This window comes from Leucopleurus acutus, assembly GCF_964270905.1.
Source record: "Leucopleurus acutus genome assembly, chromosome: 3".
Taxonomy (NCBI): domain Eukaryota; kingdom Metazoa; phylum Chordata; class Mammalia; order Artiodactyla; family Delphinidae; genus Leucopleurus; species Leucopleurus acutus.
The window spans coordinates 21,624,523-21,641,907 of NC_139145.1; the positions used below are offsets into that span (position 1 = coordinate 21,624,523).

Below are 17,385 nucleotides of genomic sequence, written 5' to 3' on the forward strand. Positions count from 1 at the left end.
TTAGCTTAAAAGCTTATCTCAAGAGAATCATACACACTTCACATGAATAAAAATACCTGAAACCAAACATTTTTAAAAGCTCCAATACCCAAAATATAAAGAAAAATATTAATTCAGAAGACTCAATCAATCCATGATAATCACAAAACGGCTGGGCAATCTCTATCTCCCTTCCACACTAACCATCCATCCTATGGAAGACCAAGGGAGATCAGACCTTCCAGACTTACCTTCCAGACCTTCCAGACACCTGGCTGCTGCAAAATTCTATGGAGACTCCTTGTGGAACAGCAGTTTCCCATCTCTTGTGTCTCTCCCTATCATGATCATGATCATGCAGGAAGCAAGTCTGGCTGTGCTATTTCTTATCATTGTCTGTCACCCATCTGCAGCATGGTATTGTACAGATAAGGAAAAAGTAGTTCCCTTTCCCCCAGAAGGTTGAGGCTCAGGTACAGGGTAATTCTCCTGTGCACACAGTCATTATTTAGGCCGACTCAGTGACTTCAACAGGCTTAATCATGTGATCAGGTTTGTTGCCAGCTGCGTAATGCTCCCACATCTGTAGATAGAGCCGCTCTAGGTCCATCGTGTATTGTTTGGTGTTGAACAGAGGGCTAGATGTTCTCTGCTTCCAGACTTTGCCACGAAGTTTCTTCAGGTATTCTAGATCAGTTCCCAGTTTCACAGCTATGTCTTCATATTCTTGTCTATTTTTAGCAATAAGCTCACGACAGCCTAAACAAGTGAGCTGGGAAGCTGCAACTCGGGAAGCAAGAGTCTCTCCTGGCATAGTCACCATGGGTGTCCCTGACCAAAGGACATCCATCCCTGTGGTGTGTCCATTACAGAGTGGAGTGTCCAAGCAGACATCAGCCAGCTGGCCTCTCCGAACATGTTCCTCTTTAGGAGCAACAGGTGAAAAAATGATACGGTTCTGGGGAAGGCCCATATTTTGTGCATACTGTTGAATATTAGGTTCTCCTACTGCTGGAAAACGCAACAGCCACAGTACACTATTGGGAACACGCTTCAGAATATTTGCCCACATCTGCAAAGTAGATGGGTCAATTTTATATAACTGATTAAAGTTACAGTACACAATGGCATCTTCCGGTAACCCGTACTGAGAACGTGTGGTTACAATAATGGTACGGGGAACCTCCTCTCCAGTGGCAGCCTTAATGTTGATCTGGGTAGTTGCCAGTCCATTGCTAAGACTGAATCCATTAACTGTTATCTGAATTTGTCCTCTGTTAATCATTTCAATAACTGCCTCTGCAATAGTATTCATAGGAATGACAGGCATATTAAGAGCCGTATTACTGCTGTCTGCGTTGTCTCCTCCATCAGGACATTTCATCTTGACAATCTGCACATCTGGGAGACTATCAAGAAATGCTTTGAGGTCGATGCCATTCAGCACAATCCGATTGTCATAAATGTGCCCATTGGACTGAAAATCGATGACTGCCTTCTTCTTCAGGTGAGGGAACATATTAGCATGATCACCAATAAAGAAAGTATGGGGCATATAAGCCAGTTTCTCAGAATACTGCTCAGCAACTTCAGCAGGTGAAGTTTCCTGATCAGTGATGATATAATCCATGAAAAGCACGCCAATGGTCCCAGGGTAGCCCAGCCACATTGCCTGAATAGGAGCTGGCCTGAGAGCAAAGAGTTCATTTCGAGCATCCCTGGTATAACCATTCATATTTACAAGGATGTGTATACCATCTTGATGGATGCGATCAGCTGCTTTCCCATTGCATGGAATCTGAGAAAGATCAATGAAATGATGGGCTTCTGCCATCACCTTCGCTCGGAAGTTTGTGCCATCATCTGGGCTCAGGGCATAACAGAATACCTCAAATTTATCAGGATTGTGCATGCCTGGAATAGACTGCATAAGATGAGAAGTAGGATGATTCCCAAAGTCAGAACTCACGTATCCTACACGCAGTCGACCATCACTGAGCTTCAAGTCTTTTGGATGTTCGTACGGTGGTTTATGAAGGACACCGATCTCATCCAAGCAGAGGTTCCCATGGCTCTCAGCAATAGCCTTCCTGAAGCCATGAGAAAGAGGATAGAGCATACTATGATGAGGCTGCACAGAAGGCAACCTATTCTTCTCCAGCTGGTCAGCCACAATGCTGACCAACTTCTTCATTCGCTCATCATAGTCTGTCCAATCACAGACAATCTGCAGGCAATGAGCCAAATCACAATAAGCGTCAGGAAAATCAGGTTCAAGCTTCAGAGCAGTGCGATAAGAAGCAATTGCTTCTGGAATATTCCCTGAATACTTGTGAATGGAAGCCAGATTGCTGTGGGCATCCGCAAGTGCAGGGTTAATCTGAATGGCACGAGTATAACACTGCAAGGCTCCCTGAACATCCTGCATCTCCTTTAGAGTGTTTCCCATGTTACAGTAGGCATCAGCAAAAGTAGGACTGATTCGAACAGCCTCCTTATAATGCATCAGAGCTTCCTGCAGTTTTCCCTGCTGCTGCAATACACTTGCTAAATTTGAATGGGCAACAGCAAACTCTGGGAAGACTTCTAATGCTTTACAATACAAGCGAACTGCCTCTTCAATGTTTCCCTGGTCTCCTTTGATATTGGCTAGGTTATTCAGAGAGTCTGCATGGATGGGACACAGCCGCAGAGCTGTATTATAACAATCTTCTGCTTCGGCAACACTGCCCTTCTCTTCCAGAGCGTTGGCTAGGTTGCAGTAAGCATCAGGGAAATGTGGTTGCAACTCAATAGCTCGCCTGTAGGTGTCTATTGCCAGATCTATCAGGCCTTGCTCATAGTATACACAAGCCAGGTTGGCATGTACCACTGCATGATTTGGGCTCAAGCTTAGGGCACAAAGGTAAGCTGCCACAGCTCTGTCAAAAATCCGTGCCTCTTTCAAGACATTTCCTAAATTGATATAAGCATCCAGAAAATTGGGGTCAAGGGTGACAGCCTTTTCAAAGTGATGAATTGCAAGCCAAATCTCCCCTTGTGCATTGAAAACACAGCCAAGATTACTCCAAGCTACTGCAAAGTTCGGTTGCGTCTCCATTGCTTTCAAATAACATGCCTTGGCTCCTTCCAAGCGACCCAGGGCTTTGAGCAGGTTCCCCAGGTCACTGCGAACACAGTACAAATCAGGATTGCACTGAAGAGCAGAGACGTAAGCTTGTACTGCCCCTTCCATGTCGCCTGCTGCTACCAAAGCGGCTGCCAGGTTAATATAACCATCGATGAAATCTGGTTTGAGATGCAATGCATGCCGGTAATGCTCAATTGCTTCCTGCAACTGCCCTCTTTCCTTGTACACATTCCCCAAATTCGAATAGGCTTCTGCCAGAAGAGGGTTCTGTTTAATTGCCAGAGTACTAAAGTGGGCAGATCTGTCCAGCCTTCGACACTGGAAGTGTAGAGATGAAAGTAATAAAAGTACTCCAGTATTGTCTGGCTCTTGTCTCCACAGCTGCATGCAGTGTCTCTCAGCTGCCTCAAAATCTCCTGCCTGATACTCTCGATGTACCAACTCAGCTAACCCTTGGAAGGAAAGCATACGTTTCGTTGGTTCTGTGCTGTCGGCCACGTTGCCCACAGAAGACGTCATCTGGAGGGTCTGCAGAGAGTGATAAAAGGGGGTAATTGAGTCCCGCTGCCGCCAGTACTGGCAAGAATGTTTCTAGAGGTAGCAAATACGAGGGCAGCAGCCGTACCACTGCTTTGGCAGGCTTAAGCGGCGGCAACAGTTACAGGCACCGAACCTTAGGAACTCTGGTTGGCCATCTACCTCTCACGCTCTTGAAATCTTAATTCCTAACCCTGCCCTCTTCCACCATTTTTCTCCTCATCAGGGAATAAAAATTACCTATACACTTGCCTTAGAAGAAATCAGAAGTCAGTAGTCCAAACACTTTTTAAAATTTTGTTTTCTGTCCAGTTGGAAAGGAAATACATGATTGACTTTACTTCATCATTCATATAATCAATGTGGAAAACATTAGGGCCGTGAATTTCAATACAGTAAGATCAGAAAATTTTAAATTGGCCTTCCCAAACCACTAATAAGTAACCAATGTTGTATATAATGCTAAAATCTTAGAGACTGAGTTTGATATTTTAAAAGTTCTGAAAGGATTAGCTAATTTCTCCTCATCATACCTCTCATGCCTCAAACCTGAGTATTACTTTTTTAAAATTAAATTTATTTATCTTTATTTATTTATTTTTATTTTGGCTGCGTTGGGTCTTCAATGCTGCGTGCAGACTTTCTCTAGTTGTGGCGAGCGGGGGCTACTCTTTGTTGCAGTGCCTGGGCTTCTCATCACAGCAGCTTCTATTGTTGTTCCACAACTCTATGGGTTCCTTTTTAGGTCCTATGAAGAACCCTAGAAATTAGTTCATGGAATTATAAGTTTTTGCAAAATTGTCAAAAGTGAGATATTTTAATTTCCATCAGGTAAGACCAGCGTCTCTTTCTTTGCCAATTTTCCTTCTATCATATTCCGCTATGTTGGATCATATTGGAATGGCCACAGGCTTTTTTGAAATCTGGCTAAGGAGATTTTCTTTTTTCTGTGGTACGCGGGCCTCTCATTGTTGTGGCCTCTCCCGTTGTGGAGCACAGGCTCTGGATGCACAGGCTCAGCGGCCATGGCTCACGGGCCTAGCCGCTCCGCGGCATGTGGGATCTTCCCGGACTGGGACACGAACCTGTGTCCCCTGCGTCGGCAGGTGGACTCTCAACCACTGCGCCACCAGGGAAGCCCTAAGGAGATGTTTTAAGTGAGGCTATTATGTGATTTTCAGACACCGCCATATGTAATTGACTATATACTATCGCATTACAGGAATAACTTCCAGTACTCATACTGACTGCTCTACTGACTTAACCTAGCACAAGACACAGAAGCATAAGGACAAAACCCACCTTACAATATAGCCGTGTCTTGCACTTCACAGCTCTCAAAGCATGTGCGTTTGAAGAAGAAAAAAAGAACTGAAAAGTACAAAACCAGAAGCTAATCTGTGGAAAATTATTTCAATCATCAGGCATGTGAAAGATAAGTCAAAGATTCAGTTCTCATCAATGCTTAGTCAAAACGGAAATTTTCTTCTGTCAAGAATATACTCCAGGGGCTTCCCTGATGGCGCCGTGGTTAAGAAGTCACCTGCCAATACAGGGGACAAGGGTTCGAGTCCTGGTCCGGGAAGATCCCACATTCCACGGAGCAACTAAGCCGGTGTGCCACAACTACGGAACCTGTGCTCTAGAGCCCGTGAGCCACGACTATTGAGCCTGCGAGCCAGAACTACTGAAGCCTCCGTGCCTAGCGCCCGTGCTCTGCAACAAGAGAAGCCACCGCAATGAGAAGCCTGTGCACCGCAACGAAGAGTAGCCCCCAGTCCCTGCAAGTAGAGAAAGCCTGCGCACAGCAACGAAGACCCAACACAGCCAAAAATAAATAAATGAATGAATGAATGAATGAATGAATGAATATACTCCATCAACAATGTGTGTAATGGAATGGTATGAATGAGTATTTTATCAGAATCCCTGTAATGCACAAACCTATAGCAGTACTGAAATCAGTAATGCATTTATAATAGTAAATACTTATGAGGAAGTAATCCATAGAGGTTTGCTCAAAGTTAACAATGAAAATTAATGTGACATTATCAATAATAAATTGTGAAGCTGAAATAAACTTTTCTAAACTATTAATAACTAGAAGCAAATTCTAATCAACCATGGTACAAGAAATCTATGTCTAAAAACTACAAAGTTTATTTCTTAAAATTTGATTTCGAAAATACATAAACTGTCGTATGAGGAGGCAGTTAAAGAATATATAGCTAAAAGAGTGGGGGAAAAGTTTTATAGAGACACATCTGGCAGTAGTTCATTTTTAAATGTCATTTTTCTAGATTTTGTGACACCTATAGTATTGATATTTGAAAGCATTTAAAAAATTGTAATTTGAAGATTTGCTACTTCCAGGTAGAATAAAATATTTTGAAGCAAAACAACGTTTCCACTGAGAAAAACAAAAAAAGCCAAATAAAATAGCCAGCATTCAATCAAAAAGTTCTAGACAAACCAAGAGATAGAATCATATGACTAAACTTCTAAGAAAAGAACAGATAATACAAAAATATTTATATAAGATATTGTGTATCTTTATCAGGAAAAGTCTTTATCAAGAAAAGACTTTAAAATCATCAGAATTAATATTATATTTTATTTGTATATTTATATATAGATATTTATATATTTATATAAAGAACTTAAAGATAAAGCCCTAGTTAAGGCAGTGACAACAGTAGCAGTGGGAGTGAAAAGAAATGGTTATATTCAAGCATATTTTGTCAGGAAAAGTCCAAGATCAAATGTCTGACTGCACACATGGGATGGATAGACGGAGTGGGAAAAATCAAAGTTAACTATAGAGGTTCTAGTGAAGATGGGGTTGCCGTCACCCAACCCAAGGGGCTGCGATCATCCCCAAGGTCTAGGAGACTCAAAGGGAAGGTCATGGTCAGAGGCAAAGTTAATTGGTGGGAAAATAAGACTCCCAGTCTCTCCATCTCCTTATACCAGTTTTTTTTGGTAACATCTTTATTGGAGTATAATTGCTTTACAATGGTGTGTTAGTTTCTGCTTTATAACAAAGTAAATCAGTTATACATATGTCCCCATATCTCCTCCCTCTTGCATCTCCCTCCTTCCCACCCTCCCTATCCCACCCCTCTAGGTGGTCACAAAGCACCGAGCGGATCTCCCTGTGCTATGCGGAAGCTTCCCACTAGCTATCTATTCCTTATACCAGTTTTGTTTTTCTGCTCATATACGTAGCAGCATTTCATTCAAGGGGAATGTCATTGATCTGACTGGTCAAATTAAACAACATAGTTCAAGGCACATTTACAGTGGTTAGTTCCTCCACAATTTAGAAAGTCACATTCATAATTTCCCTCTTCCTACACCACGGAACACATTGGCCATTCCTCCAAAGTTTCCACTCCACAGAGTGGACCAGAGATGACGTTAGCCCAGAACTGAGAGCTTGGCATGAGATGGTGTCAGCCCCATGTAGAGCTCTGGCATAAATTATAACCCAACCCAGCTCTACAGAGAGCTCTGCATGGAATCCTGGGAGTAAACTTAGCCATAATAATGGGATTCTGTTTTTCATTTGCTTTTCTTCCTTGCTTAACTTTCCCTGGCCACTCTGACAAACAAACTTTCAGGCATTCCTGGGCCACTCACTAACTTTATTCCATTTTATGTCATCCAGATTCCCAAGAAAATTACTAAGTATAAGGAGGGAAATTTGGAACATGGTAAGTGTTAGATGCCTGAAATATACAGGTCATTGAATCCAGTTAAGTAGCAAATTATCTGGATCTCAAATATGCCAGTAGAATAACAGACTAAGCTCAATTTAATGTACTCTTACTGGAGACACATGTAAATTCTGGGTCAATTTTGAAAAGGTTAAAAGCACATAGCTGAGATTAAAAGAAAGAAAGGAACACCTGCATGTTTCAGAAAGTAACAGAGAAATTAAATCCAGAGAAAGAAGAGTGGACTGATGTCTGTGGGTTCCGTTCCTTAGTATAGGCCTTATGTAAATAGGGGCTGGAGCTAGAAATCTAACATTACCTTGAGGCCAGGAATTTATAGACTCAGGATGGAACAATATTGAGAAGTTGGTACAGATATCCTACAGAAATTTCATGAGGAACTGCTTAGTCCATTAAGAGGGCCAAGGGCGGTGGTGAGGAAGATTGATATCTCTTGAAAACCTTCAGGTACAGAAAACATCAACACCTCTGAAAAGTAGGCCTGTCCTTCCCAGCGTTGTGATGGCCAGGTTGTCACTAACCTGTAAGGCCCTGTATGAATCAGAAACTGCAAGGAGAGTAATTCAAAGAAAAACAGATGCAGGATGGGTGTGGCAATAAATCCTAGGACCCTATCAGAAACAAAATTAAAACCACTCTAAAGGGAAATTTTAACAAACCAGAGCAGATAGTATCCTAACCAGAATAGAATAATAATTCTGAGGAAGTTACTTTAGTTATTTAAGTAATATTCAATATCCAGAGCAAAATTCACTTAAGTACTGTACTGGTGGAAACTAGGCAGCACTATGGAGACAATAAAAAGGTGTTTACCATCAAAAAACATCAAGGTAAGAAAGATAATGTCTAATTTTTAATTATCCTGTGGTTTATTGAAATCTTTTGGAAACCCAAAATAGAGAAAACCTAGCAGGCAATGAAGACTTAAATCTTTAGAGATTTATCAACTCATCTATAAAAGCTTTATTAATCTCTTCTTTTAATACCACTCCTGAGAGGTATAAATGTGTCCAGTGATAGGGTTGAAGAAGCCTGAGAGAATTTCAGTTGTTTACTATTCGTGGTCAGCTATTAAGACCTTTCAGGAGCATCTTGATTTTCATGGCATCATCCAACAAAAAGCAGGATATTTTACAGAAAGTCCTGGTCCACTTTTTGGCTTGCTTTTGTGTTTATGTTTTTGGTTTTCTCACATTGGGCGGTACATTAGGCTACCTATTGCATACTCCCTCATTCATGCATGCATTCATTCAAACAATATTTACTGAGTTGAGATATTTAATTAACACCCAATAAATGATGTTTAGATGAATGAATGCGCTTTTTATCAAAGTAAGTGTAAGTACTGAGAAAAATTACAGAATGTATGATCCCAGCCCCACAAAAGCGTATAATTGTGTTGAGGATATAACATATGCTGTGAAATAACTAATATATCATATTGGACAGTTTCTAAGTTCAAAAATGAGTTTTTGTAAATAATCAGAGCCTAAGGAGGACAAAGAAGGGACAGTTCATTATGGGTTGAATCTATCAATAAATGTACATTTCAGATGAGATTTGAGATTGACCTTAAAGAAAGAAGAGGACTTAGATATATGAACAGAGAACAAAAAAGACATGGTGATAGCATGTGCATGGATAGTGTGGCCAATATTTATGTTCTTCATTAAAGACAGTCAGAGATAACCCAAATGTAACTGTTTCCATGGGTCCATTCTCAGTATCCAAACAAAACGGCAAATCCTATCTTAGTAAAACTAATGAAAAACACAGTCTTTAACAAAGACATTGTGAAGGAAAGGGGGAGAGAAAGGCTTGCGTCCCATACCACACAACAAAACTTATTTAATTATTTGTTTCATTTTCTCCTTCTGAAAATTTCCTCTCCCTCTCTCTGTATGTCTCTCTTCTCCCACCACATCTGGCCACACTCTACCAGCCACCTTTCCAGATCTTTCCAGAACTCTCCTACTTTCATTATGCCACAAGTTAAACATCTCACAGGTCTCCAGGATGCATCCTCATCACTTATTCCACAAAGACAAACAAAGGACACTTCTCAGGATCACATTTCTTGGAAGGAAGAGGTCACGAGGAGTGATTATAAATAATATAAGGTGGAGAGCAGTGACTTAAAATACCATTTTTCCTCTTAGAATGTGAATACAGGGAACTTTGGGAAACTAGAAAATGTAGAAAGGATTCATTGATAATTATTTATTTTCAATGAATAAAATAAAATGTAATAATACGGCTAAACTCTGACAAATTAACTTTTTCAAAAGTTGCTTTCACACACCTTCACTATTGGGATGTTTCATAAACACATCTTTCTTCTTTCTTTGCAGATACTGGCACCAAACTTTCAAACAATAAGAACCTTCCCATAAGTCCCTTGCCAGGCAAGATTAAGGTATAACAATCCAAACAGATTTTTGAAGAAGATAACTGGTTGAAAGCACAGGGAAAGAGCTGGGTTTCTCTTTTTCAACGGTCACATAATGAGTAATGTGGGAATTCGTTTACAAAGTCTCTCTCCATGAGGGGCTAAGGTTAAGATTAGAACTTCTGAGGCCAGAAGAGCAAAATAACTACAACAACACACATATTTTCAAGAGCCGCCCTTTGGATGTGAGGGATTGATTTTTCCCACTCTTTTTTCAGCAGCCCACCTGGTGTCTTTAGTAAATGACATAAGAGAATACAGTGTGGCCAAGAAGGCTTAGATTTCCTTAGCCCCAAGTCAGATATTCTCAAGTGACTGTCCACTCAAATTAAAAAGAGAGATTTACAAGAGGAAACTGGATACAACTGAGTGTACTTTTATTTCAGCCCTTTACCTGAATGTTTTGTTTTCAGTTCTCCACTGAAGTTGCCTACATTAATATATTTTTAAGAACATTTCCTTACGTTGAAGTATTCATTCAGTATATTCATTTACTATAATTGAGAAAAGCCAAATGACTTAGGCAAATTCATTTCTATATTGCCACAGCAGTGTATTGTGAACTAAATGACACCTGGCAGTTGTTTACTCAGATACTAACTCAGTTAGAAGGCAGAACAAGGATACCTACCCATTCAGGGAAGGAAAGGTCACTTAGCCTCTGTAGCTATCTTAGGTCTCTTATCATCACAGTAACAAATTGAAGACTAAAAACCATACAATCATCTCAATAGGTGCAGAAAAAGCTTCTGAAAAAATTCAATATCCATTCATGGTAAAAACTCTCCAGAAAGTGGGCATACAGGGAACATACCTCAACATAATAAAGGCCATATATGACAAGCCCATAGCTAACATACTCAATGGTGAAAAGCTGAAAGCATTTCCTGTAAGATCAGGAACAAGACAAGGATGCCCACTCTCACCACTTTTATTGAACAGAGTTTTGGAAATCCTAGCCACAGCAATCAGACAAGAAAAAATAAATAAATAAAAGGACTCCAAAATGGAAAGGAAAAAGTAAAACTGTCACTGTTGGCAGATGGCATGATACATAGAAAATCTGAAAGACACCATCAAAAAACTATTCGAGCTCAAACATGAACTTGGTAAATTTTCAGGATACACTAGATTTCTATATATAAATTTTGTATTTCTATACACTCACAGTGAACTATCAGAAAGAGAAATTAAGGAAACAATCCCATTTACAATCGCATAAAAAAGAATAAAATACATAAGAATAAACCTGCCTAAGGAGGTAAAAGACCTGTACCCAGGAAACTATATGACACGCGTAAAAGAAATGAAAGATGACACAAACAGCTGGAAAGATATACCATGGTCACGGATTGGAAGAATTAATATTGTTAAAATGACCATCATACCCAAGGACATCTACGGATTCAATGCAGTCTGTATCAACATATTAAGGGCATTTTCCACAGACCTAGAACAAATAATTTTAAAGTTTGTATGGAAACGCAAAAGATCCTGAATAGCTAAAACAGTCTTGAGAAAGAAGAACACAACTGGAGGAATCATGCTCCCTGGCTTCAGACTGTGCTGCAAACCTACAGTAATCAAAACAGTATGGTACCGGCACAAAAACATCCATCACTGGAACAGAATAGAGAGCCCAGAAAGAAACCCATGCACTTATGTCAATGAATCTATGACAAAGGAGGCAAGAATATGCAATGGAGAAAATTCTGGGCTTCCTTAGGGATGGTTTCATCAATTAATTTGTTTTCTTAAATGGACCATACTTTTCCATGTCTTTGTATACCTTGTGAGTTTTTTGGTTGAACATTTGGCTTTCAAATATTATAATGTGGTGTCTATGGAAATCAGATTCTCCCACTTTCCCAGGGTTTTCTTGGCTTTGGATTGTTGAAGGCTGTAGTAGTCTGTTTGTTTGGGGACCTTTCCAAACTAGTTTTGCAATGAGTGTACTCCTTATCGTATGTAGGCACTGAAGTCTCTGTTCCTTTAGTTCATGTTTACCTAATGTTTTGACAGAGATGTCCTTGAATCCCTGCACCTAAGACAAACAAAAACAAATATACACAAGCACATCCACACGCACACTCAAAACCACACACCTCTCCCCATTGTGCAGATTGCTGGATCACTCCTTCAACATTTAGCTGACCTGCACTGAGTTCAGGGCTCAGCCCATGGTAAAAGCTTAGAGACTCCTCTGGTGTTTTCAGAACATGCATCTGATCTTGAGTATGCATGTGGCTTTCTTAATTTCTCTGGACACATGTGTACTTTTTGTATGTTCTAAGTTCCCAAAGAATCTCCCCCAACTTTTGCTCCTGCATCTTATGTGGTCTATTGTATTTCAATGCACAGTCTTCTGCCCCAGCCATCTGTGCTTTGTCAGTTCACCTTGCACTTTTTTTGAGCAATGACCGCTGCTTTTCCAGACTGTGTTCCAGGTTAGCTAAGACAGAGATAAGCATCTTGTGTCAGTCCTTCAGGTAACTCCAAGACAGGTTAGAACAGATACACATAATAATCCGAGAGTATGGTCTCTTCTGCTCCCTCCTGAAGCAGGATTGAGGGTCCCATACTAGGAATGGTCTGCTGCTACTTTAAGACTATCACTGCATTAAGACCCCACCACTTTAAGACCACCACTACACTAACAGTAGATGGGGCAAGGGCAAGTAAAAATGCCACAAAGCTTTCCTGCCATTTTCAAATTGCCTCTTCCCTGGTTCAGTATGTGTTTGGTTGCTGTAAATCTTTGCCTGATTTCAGGACTAAGAGAAACTCAAGGAACGCCACAACAAGAAACAATATAATCAAACTCTCAGATGCCAAAAGACAGAGAAAGAATCTCTACTCCCAAAGGAGAAAGAAAAAACAAATTTGTTACAAAGCAGGGATCCTCAAAAAGATTCATAGCTAATTTCCTATCTGAAACCACGGAAGCAAGAGGCCAGACATATATATTTAAAGTGCTGAAGGAAAAAAATTGTCCACCAAGAATTCTATATTTGCCCAAAATGGTTTCAAAACTTAGGGAGAAGTTAACACATTCCCAGATGAACAAAGGCTGAGGGCGTTTGTTTTACAACTTCCTAACACTGCCCTATGAAAAATGCTAAATTGAACCTTCAGCTTGAAATGAGAGGACACTAGACAGCAACTCGAAGGTGTATAAAGAAATAGAAATCTCCATGGGCAGATACTAAAGCCAGTATTGTGCTACTGGCTTGTAACGCTAGTTTTCATTTCTTACATGATTGAAGAAACAAATGCATAAAATAATCATAAATCCATGTTATTGGGCTCACAAAGTATAAAGGTGTAATTTGTGACAACAATAATGTAAGGAGGAGGAATGGAACTGTAGAGGAACAGAGTTTCTGTGTGCTATTGAAGTTGGTTCCAATTCAAAGGATATTGGTTGAACTTTAGAAGGGTAAATGTAATCTTCTTGATAACCACAAAGAAAATATCAATAGACTATATGCAAAAAGAAATGAAAAAGGAATCAAGAGTTCACTACAACAAAATCGGCTAAGCACAGAAGAAGTCAGTAATGGAGTAAATGAGGGGCAAAAAATGCATAAGACATACAGAAAACAGCCAGGAAACAGAGAGAATTAAGTTCTTCCTCATCAGTAATTTTTGAAAAAGTGGATTAAGCTCTCCAATAAAAAGATAAATATTGGCAGAATGGACCTTAAAAACATCCATAATCCAAGTATATGCTGTCCGCAAAAAACTCACTTGATTTCAAGAGACACAAGTTGGTTGAAAGTTAAAGCACAGAATAAAATATCCCATGCAAATAGTAACAAAAAGAAATAAAGAGAGAGAAAGAAGAAGGAAGGAAGGAAGGAAGAAAGGAAGGAAGGAAGGAAGGAAGGTAGATAGATCTGGGATGGCTATGTTAATATCACACAAAATAAACTTTAAATCAAAAACTATCACAAGAGGAAAAGGAGGCCACTATATGTTGATAACAAGTTCAATCTATCAAGAAGATATAACAACTATAAACATATATGTACCAAACATCCCCCAAATATGTGAAGCAGACATTGACAGAATTGAAGGAAGAAATAGATACTTCTAAAATAATAGTTCGAGATCAATACCTTGCTTTCAATAATGGATAACACATCTAGACAGTAGATCAGTAGAGAGGTAGGGGGACTGAATAACACATTTAACCAACTAAACCTAACAGCCATATATAGATCACTCCACTCAACAACAGCAGAATACACATTTTTCTCAAGTACACATGGAACATTCTCCAGGAAAGACCATATGTTACGCCACAATACAAGTACCAATACATTGTTAAGAAACTGAAATCATACAAAGTATCTTCTTTAGCCACAGTGAAATGAAGGTAGAAATCAATAACAGAACCATTGGTAGCCATTTCCCATCATGCCTGCCACACATGATATAAAGCAATGAAGGGAAAAACATACTTGACCATTTAGAAAAGTGGGAAAGAGGACATACCATTGACACAGAGTGTGTGCTGTTTCCCGTTGTCAGGGATAGAAATAAATTAGCATCATTTATTCATTAGTGTGTTAATTTCTTGGTCAATCATTGCACAGCCAGTGTTTCTGCCTGATGGGAAGTTTTCCTATACTCAGTGTTGAGTGGAGACAACCTTGAAAGGGACATTTAAAAGGATTATACTGTGATGGGCTTAGCAGTACCCTTCCTCCTATGCCAGTATTTAGGCTGGGGTATTTCCATGCAGTGTGTACAATCGTAGGCCCCAGGTAACCAGAATTTAGTTGGATTCGTTTTGTTAATACATTCCCTCAGTACTTTGTCTTTTATTTGACTGGTGCATTTACTTCATTCTTTATTATCACTGCGAAACAACTTTGTTTCCTGTTCAGATGCCAAAAAGTGGATATCAATACCTCCTGAGTTTTACACATCACAGGTCTGTTTTACATATCAGAGACAGAGACAGCAACTATTTCCAATGACTTTGAGACATGCTTTGAAAATGTGATTAACACGTGGAGTGTTGAAATGTGTGTCGAGCTCATTATACTTGCTCTAAAAGGTTTCAAACTGCAAAGATTTAAAAATCTTTATCTTTGAATAGTTTTCCTGTGCTGTCCCTTTGTGTCAGACTGTTAATGTGCAGTCTGGCACCTTCAAATAACATGGCTTTGTAACCAATTATTTACATGTTGTTTTATCCACAGAGAATCTTTTTTTTAATAAATTTATTTATTTTTGGCTGTGTTGGGTCTTTGTTGCTGCACATGGGCTTTCTCTAGTTGGGGCAAGTGGGGGCTACTCTACATTGTGGTGTGCAGGCTCCTCATTGCTGTGGCTTCTCTCGTTGCGGAGCACGGGCTCTAGGCGCTAGGGTTTCAGTAGTTGTGGCATGTGGGCTTCAGTAGTTGTGGCTCAGTGGCCCTAGAGCACAGGCTCAGAAGTTGTGGCGCACGGGCTTAGTTGCTCCGCGGCATGTGGGATCTTCCCAGACCAGGGCCCGAACCCATGTCCCCTGCACTGGCAGGAGGATTCCCAACCACTGTGCCACCAGGGAAGTCCCCACACAGAGAATCTTAAGGTCAAAACATACAACTCGATTAACTACACTTCCTCCTGTTCACATTTCCCTCATCTTTTCTTCATCTTCTATGTTTCCTTGGCCCTGTTTATATTAAGTGCTTTTGCCATTATATTTGATTGTCTGTATTCCGGTGAGTTACCACAATGCTTTATGAGATATGGTAGGATATAAATGCATTTAGGTAATATATATATATATATATATATATATCTATATCTATATCTATATATATATGTAGTTTGCTTGAGTGCAGTGTTTTTTGTTTTCTGTATTGAATTCATTAGCATGGGTCGGTATAAAATTTAGCATAGGTCAATATGTAATTTGTAAACTAATAAGGTCTTAAAAGTGAGGAATTAAGTGTTTTAAATTTAATTATTTATTGTAAAGAGCAGAATAGCATACATCAACAGGTGCCTAAGGAAAATTTGTATTCTAATCTGGAACTCTCATGAACACTTTTTTTTCTTCTAATGGTATGATAGTAGGCCATTTGATTATTTCTATTTTTAATGGCTTTAACTTTAGAACAATGAAATATTCGTAAAGTTTAAAAAGTATTTTTCTTTATTTGATGCGGGTGGGATACTGGAGAAATGAAAGGTCAAACACCTATTGAGGAATCCATACTTGTCTATATATTGTGTACTTTTATTTCAATAACTGATTTAAAATTCCTAAAAGGATGCTATAATAAGTTATTATGCCATTTTACAGACTGAATTAAGTGAATTTCAGGGAGGTATGAAACTTGCCTAATGTTATCCAGCTGCCAAGCGGTAGGAGTGAGAATTAAATCCAGGTATACCTATCGCCAAAGTTTCTGCTCATCTCTTTACATCATCCACTTTTAATAGCCAATGCTTTCCTGCTTACAAATATGACTGAGGTTTCCAGACAGTCAACATTCCTTTGTAATCAGATAGAAAAATTACTGTTGATTCTCTAAAGACATATTCGTTTTCCATTAAGTGACTTTAGTTGTTCAAATAATACTTCCAGACAGTAGTAATCACACAGTTGGAGACTAAGAACAGAACTCAGGGATGTGTCTAGCAGTCAGTAAAGACCAACTGGGCTCACTGATGATATTTACGGTCATTTCCTCTAGACTAATATAATCTTATTAATAAGACCCTAATAATTCACAGTACTGCCCTTGCCTGATTGTTTGTTCTTCTCCCTCTATCACTCTCTCTTTCCCCATATTATTATTATTTTTGGCAATTTTTGGTGAATTAAATTCAGGGATTAGTATTCAGGAGTACTAGTCACAAAAGCAGAGAATCTTAGCTCACCAAAGGAAGAAAATAGAGAAAAAGTATAAATTATATGAATACACACACATACACACATGTGCCAACTATATGCTGCACTTCTCCAAAATCTATTCAGTATCTGCACATTTACTGTATATTAGCAGTAAGACCAGAAATGAGCGTAACGCTCTGTTTACAAGGCACAGAAAACAGACCCAAATATGGAAATTACTAGCAATGAGAATGGGGAAGAAAGACTACAACAAGGAATGTAGATGATATTTTTGTTTCCTAGCTATGATGCCAAATATTGAACTTTCAACTTGAGACAAGGAGGCCATAAAAAGTTGTATTAGTTTCCTAGAGCTGCCATGACAAAGTACCAGAGACTGAGGAGGTTAAACAACAGAAATTTACTCACTCACAGGTCTAGAGGCTAGAAATCTGACATAAGATGTCAGCAGGATTGATTTCTTCTCAAGTATCTCTTCTTGGTTTGTAGATGCCATGTTTTCCTTTTGTCTTCACATGGTCTTCTCTCTGTGCATGTCTGTGTCCTAATATTTTCTTTTTATAAGGACACCAGTCATTGGATTAGAGCCCACACATTTGACCTCAGTTACCTATTTACGGGCCTTATCTCCAAATACAGTCATATTACGAGGTATTGGGGGTTAAGACTTCCACATATCAACTAGAGC

General features: G+C 39.4%; 1 protein-coding gene across 1 annotated transcript in view; it reads right to left on the bottom strand.

Annotated features, from left to right (window-relative positions):
- Positions 1–471: 471 nt before the first annotated feature.
- Positions 472–17,385, bottom strand: part of LOC309960011 (UDP-N-acetylglucosamine--peptide N-acetylglucosaminyltransferase 110 kDa subunit-like) — a 235,545-nt gene continuing 218,631 nt past the window's right edge. Inside the window, exon 4 of the mRNA XM_082836556.1 lies at positions 472–3,637. Within this exon, the coding sequence (XP_082692682.1) occupies positions 488–3,628 (3,141 nt within the window). The 5' untranslated portion in view covers positions 3,629–3,637 and the 3' untranslated portion in view covers positions 472–487. The remainder of the gene's footprint in view (positions 3,638–17,385) is intronic.